Below are 5,697 nucleotides of genomic sequence, written 5' to 3' on the forward strand. Positions count from 1 at the left end.
TCCCACAATACCATCGGGAAAGAATAAGACTAGTAGCGGCAAGCAATTGACAAATCATCGCCCACAACCTTTTGTGTTCTACTCGTGCATAGAATCTATGCATAGAAAACCTCGCTCGGATCCACTGTTGGGTAACGTAGCATAAATTCAAAAAAATTCCTACGCATATTCATATCTTACTATGGAGAGACCATCAACGAGAGAGGAGTGAGTGCATCTTCATACCTTTGAAGATCTCTAAGCGGAAGCGTTACTAGAACGCGGTTGATGGAGTCGTACTCGCGGCGATTCAGATCGCGGTGTGATTCCGATCTAGTGTCGAACTACGGCACCTCCACGTTCAACACACGTGCAGCCCGGTGATGTCTCCCGCACCTTGATCCAGCAAGGAGGAGGGAGAGGTTGGGGAAGAACTCCAGCAGCATGACGGCGTGGTGTCGATGGAGAGACGAGGTCTCCCGGCAGGGCTTCGCCAAGCACCGACAGAGAGGAGGAGGAAGAAGGGCAGGGCTGCGCCGACAGAGAGAGAGAAAACCGTGTGCAAAACAGCCCCGAAACCTCAACTATATATAGGGGGAGAGGGAGGGGGTGCAACCCTTACGGTTCCCACCCCCAAGGGGTGCGGCAGCCCCAGATGGGAGAGGGGGCGGCGGCCAGGGCAGGGAGGAGGGGTGGTGCACCCCTCTGGTGGGCCTTAGGCCCACCTGCGCTAGGGTCCCACCCCCTCTCCCCTCTTCCTGCGCCATGAGCTGAGTGGGGGGCGCACCAGCCCACCTAGGGGCTGGTTCCCTTCCCCACTTGGCCCATCAAGCCTCCCGGGGTCGTTGCCCCCCTTCGGTGGACCCCCGGGGCCACCTCCAGTAGTCCCGGTGGTCCCGGTACGTTACCGGTGATGCCCGAAACACTTTCGGTGTCCGAAACCATCCGTCCTATATATCAATCTTTACCTCCGGACCATTCCGGAGCTCCTCGTGACGTCCGGGATCTCATCCGGGACTCCGAATAACTTTCGGTAACCTCGTATAACAATTCCATATAATCCTAGCGTCATCGAACCTTAAGTGTGTAGACCCTACGGGTTCGGGAGACAGGCAGACATGACCGAGACACCTCTCCGGTCAATAACCATCAGGGGGGTCTGGATACCCATGGTGGCTCCCACTTGCTCCACGATGATCCCATTGGATGAACCACGATGTCAAGGATTCAATCAATCCCGTATACAATTCCCTTTGTGTGTCGGTATAGAAGTTGCCCGAGATTCGATCGTCGGTATACCTATACCTTGTTCAATCTCGTTACCGGTAAGTCTCTTTACTCGTTTCGTAGCACGTCATCGTGTGACTAACTCCTTAGTCACATTGAGCTCATGATGATGTTCTATCGAGTGGGCCCGGAGATACCTCTCCGTCACACGGAGTGACAAATCCCGATCTCGATTCGTGCCAACCCAACAGATACTTTCGGAGGTACCTGTAGTGCACCTTTATAGTCACCCAGTTACATTGTGACGTTTGATACACCCAAAGCACTCCTACGGTATCCGGGAGTTGCACAATCTCACGGTCGAACGAAAAGACACTTGACATTAGAAAAAACTTTAGCATACGAACAATACGATCTAGTGCTATGCTTAGGATTGGGTCTTGTCCATCACATCATTCTCCCAATGATGTGATCCCGTTATCAACGACATCTAATGCCCATGACAAGGAAACCATGATCATCTATTGACTAACGAGCTAGCCAACTAGAGGCTTGCTAGGGACACATTGTGATCTATTTATTCACACATGTATTACTGTTTCCTGTTAATACAATTATAGCATGAACAATAGATGATTATCATGAATAAGGAAATATGATAATAACCATTTTATTATTGCCTCTAGGGCATATTTCCAACAGCAACGTTGCGTCCTTGTTGGGCCCCCATCTGGGGATGCATGCCCTGAGATAGGAGGAGAAGGCCTGTCGCCAGCCACCATGAGGGGCTTTGCCCCTGGCGATGCCTGCCGGCGGCGGGAGAACAACTATGGAGGTGGTGGCAGTGCCACCCGAGCAGCCCGCGGGAGACAACACGGGGGCGAGTGGGGAAACCAATTATGTCAGTACAGGCAAGCAGAGTGCGGTTGAGAAGGACAGATTGTTGTCAGGGGTGTCGGTGGCAAGGAATTAGTCTCAAGCAACGATAGAGATTGGGGTCGGCGGCGGCATGGAGAGAGTTGCGGCGCCACGAGTTAGAGTCCCGGTGACGTGGCAGCCATACACGGGGAGGGCGACACCTTGTTGCAGGGGTAAGGGAGTTTTTATTGCAAATTCTAGTTACAGTCGAGAGGCCACAAATCCTGAGTACATGGTGGAACCGAGCCCAGCCACACGGCGTTGGCTCGTTCAGATTGGCTATAGTTGGCCAACCAACCGACAACTCTATTTGGGACACGACTATTTTCTGAGGATAAAATTTCCTACTACCAAGAAGATCCTTAATCTCCAGAACTAAGTGGCCATACGCCGACCGAGACAATCCATCGGTAGACAAACTTGAAAGAGCTTCAGAAGAGTTCGAATGAAGAACCACTGGGAGGTTGGAATGCTGAGTCACCAACGCCATGCCTTGCATGATTGCATGCAGCTCCGCTTCCAAAGGGTCATTGCAATGGAAGATAAAACAGTAGGCCGCAAAAATAATCGCACCTTCGCTGTCCCTGAGAACCATCCCAGCCGCTGTAGAGCCATCAGCCTCCCGAAAGGATCCATCAACCGAGAGAGCCACTCTGTAAGGTGGCGGGGCAGGCCACAGAACCGGATGGTTCGACACCCTTTGAACAGGCACATCGAAGGCATCGACAAACATCTTCCCGTTAAGAATTTCGTCATGCGAGTACCATCCGGCAAGCCCGATGGATTTATAATAACTGTCCAGAAACTCAACCATAGCAGGAACTGGTGGGGTGTCCTTTCCATGGAGCCTATCATTGCCCAGGTGCCAAATCCGTCATATTAACATGATCAGCATATCACGGACCTCATCGAATGACGAATTGAGCAAATGCATGAACCACTCCTTGTCATTATCAACCAAAAGATTATCATCTCGGAGAGGCTAGCTCCTACGCATATTCACCCAAAGGATGCGAGCCTGCAAGCATGAGACCAACGCATGGAAGGAGCTCTCCTCCTCTACACCGCATAGAGGGCACGTTGATCGTGTGGACAGATGCGTGTATCCCTTGCATTGTTGTGTAGGTAGTGTCCCGGTCACCACCCTCCAAACATTGATCACGAACAGGCGACTTCCAGCCATCCAGATTAGAGCTTGATGCACCCGGCCAGTAGGTCAAGTTATGACCTTGTGTGGCCAACCAATGTGCATTTTTCACTGTAAATGTACCACCCTTCTCCGGAAAGGGAAAGGAAGTTGCTTTATGATCTGCCTACACTTTGTACTTACAACACCGACAGTGCACTGCACGTTACTTTTACAGTGAAAAACTGAAGAATAAAGTCAAGATGAGAGAGTTACAATCTGTTTCGGTCATCTCCAGGCTTGGGTGCCGTGAGGATTGATCGTCTCAGAGCCTGTCGGCGAGGCTCGGGAATCGCTCCAGTAGCCAGGTGACGCCCCTGATGGCCACCTGCAACCATGCCGGATTCATCATCATACTTCAACAGTTGAGACGCGAGCAAGATTTGCTGGTGATGCAATGCGACGTCCGTACCAGCGCCAGCTCGCCGGGCTTGGTCGCCGGCTCCACACAGTCCCGGCCATACCTGCGATTTCAATGCGCAAACCTCACAAATCCGAGTACAGAAACCGAATCGATTTGGACGTTTGGGCATGGACGAAGGTGAAGGTGCTTGCTCACACGATCTGGATCTGCTCCGGCCGCTGCGGGTCGGGCTGGCAGCGGTAGAAGCTGCAGCCCCTGCTGAACGGGAACGGCCGCCCCTTCCACTCTGAAACCCCGAACCAAGATTCAGACACCTGCATCTGAATACGGAGACGCGCGGCCGTGGGGAGGAGAAGAGAAGAGAAGGATTAATTTCGGTCCGCGTGCTGTACCGAGGTGCCAGGTGACGCCGACGGCGGAGGGGTCGTCGCCGGAGATGTCGTCGATGACGAAGCGGAGGTCGGGGCTGACGGAGCCCATGAACTCCCCGAAGAAGCCCACCACCCGGTCCCGCCCCACCATGGGCCGCGGGAACACCAGGTCCTCGTACACGCACCCCTCCGCGATCAGCGGCGCCACCGCCGCCAGGTCGCGCCGGTTCACGCCCGAGTAGAACTCCCGCACCACCGCCGCCGCCGCACCCTTCACGGCCGCACTCCCCTCCGCCGCCGCTGCCGCCACAGACCGCGTCCTCCTCCTCCCGCCAACTTGCACCCGGATGGTGGGGCACGGAGGCCAGCACGCCGCGGGGGCCGCCGTTCCGGCGCGGAGACGCAGCGGCTGCGTCGCCAGTGCCATGCTCTGCTCTTGTTCTCCTCCGACGTGCGGGGACGGGGCGGCACCTCCATCGTTCGTTCGTATCCTCTTATCTCTCTGCTGCTCGTTTCTTTTCTTTTCTTTCCTCCTGTCAAAAAATGTTGCAATGCATGTTGCATTTTAGCTACACATACAATTCCACCAATAGTTGCATATACCGAATAAATATAAAGCAATGAACAACAATATTCCCATACAAATGTACACCAACACAACACACGCACATATCCAATACATGATACATAGGCGTGAACCGTAGCAACACACAAAGCCGCATTCGGCGAACCATGGGCTCCAAGACGATGCCTTTAGGAAGGATACGACACCGGAACATCGTCCCCACCCGGTTTGAGGATCAGAGTTTCCCCCCAAGCAACACGATGGACGACGAGAGCCGCGACGACGCCTTCAAGAAGGGAACGAGCTTCGCCGTTGTCGGTCTGCCCGAAGATAGAGCAGGTTTTCACCCCTGCCAACACTCACCGCCACCGATCGCCACGCCCCGAAACCACGCCGCCCACATGGCCATGTCCATCAGGCAGCACCAAACCACGAGCTCTACCCACGAGCACCGCGTAACCACCTCTAGGGCTGCTGCCCCGGCTTCCAAGACCTTTTGTGTAGTCACTTCTTTTTTTCCTTTTGTCAAATAAACGATCTTGGTTAATAATCAACGCTCAACATCATTAACTTTTACAAATAAAATTTCCAAATTCAACTTGGAAATAGCTTACTCCCAACCAACACTACTCCTCCTTTCGTTCCTAAATATAAGTCCTTTTAAAGATTCCACTACGGAGTACATGCAAAATAAAATGAGTGAATCTATACTCTATATGATGTCTATATACATCCGTATGTAGTTCCTAGTGAAATCCTTAAAAGGGCTTATATTTAGAAACGGATGAAGTATTTCGTAAATCTTTAATTCATGGTATGTGTTAGTATTGAGGCCCTAGAATGTTAAAGATATTTTAGATTTTTGGGTTCATAGCTTAAATATTTGCAGTAGAAGTTATTGAAAAATCAAGGAATTAATCGGTAGCATGTTAGTCATGCGTATTGCAGGATTGATAAGCTTAGTTCCATCCTAATAAAATAAAGAACTTCACTTATGGTGGATCTCAAAGTCACATATACTTAATGCCATGTCCACCTATATTATTGACAGATTGGAGAAAATCATGTTGGTACAATATTGAGATGC

At 51.8% G+C, this 5,697-nt stretch overlaps 1 protein-coding gene across 1 annotated transcript; it reads right to left on the reverse strand.

The window, feature by feature from the left end:
* Nucleotides 1-3,406: 3,406 nt before the first annotated feature.
* LOC123424460 lies at nt 3,407-4,531 on the reverse strand. Its single transcript, XM_045108081.1, has 4 exons — nt 4,067-4,531; nt 3,870-3,960; nt 3,723-3,774; nt 3,407-3,638 (listed from the first exon to the last, which is right to left on the reverse strand). Exons 1-4 carry the CDS (start codon nt 4,470-4,472, stop codon nt 3,576-3,578), a joined length of 612 nt encoding a protein of 203 aa, XP_044964016.1. The 5' UTR covers nt 4,473-4,531; the 3' UTR covers nt 3,407-3,575.
* Between the last annotated feature and the right edge of the window lie 1,166 nt (nt 4,532-5,697).

Source organism: Hordeum vulgare, chromosome 2H, assembly GCF_904849725.1.
Source record: "Hordeum vulgare subsp. vulgare chromosome 2H, MorexV3_pseudomolecules_assembly, whole genome shotgun sequence".
Lineage (NCBI taxonomy): Eukaryota > Viridiplantae > Streptophyta > Magnoliopsida > Poales > Poaceae > Hordeum > Hordeum vulgare.

Coding starts and splice junctions, on each gene's coding strand:
- LOC123424460 (XM_045108081.1), bottom strand. CDS start 4,472: ATGGCACTGGCGACGCAGCCGCTGCGTCTCCGCGCCGGAACGGCGGCC. Junction 3,961..4,066: donor CGGCGTCACCTGGCACCTCG/GTACAGCACGCG, acceptor TCGGGGTTTCAG/AGTGGAAGGGGCGGCCGTTC. Junction 3,639..3,722: donor AGCCCGGCGAGCTGGCGCTG/GTACGGACGTCG, acceptor GCATGGTTGCAG/GTGGCCATCAGGGGCGTCAC.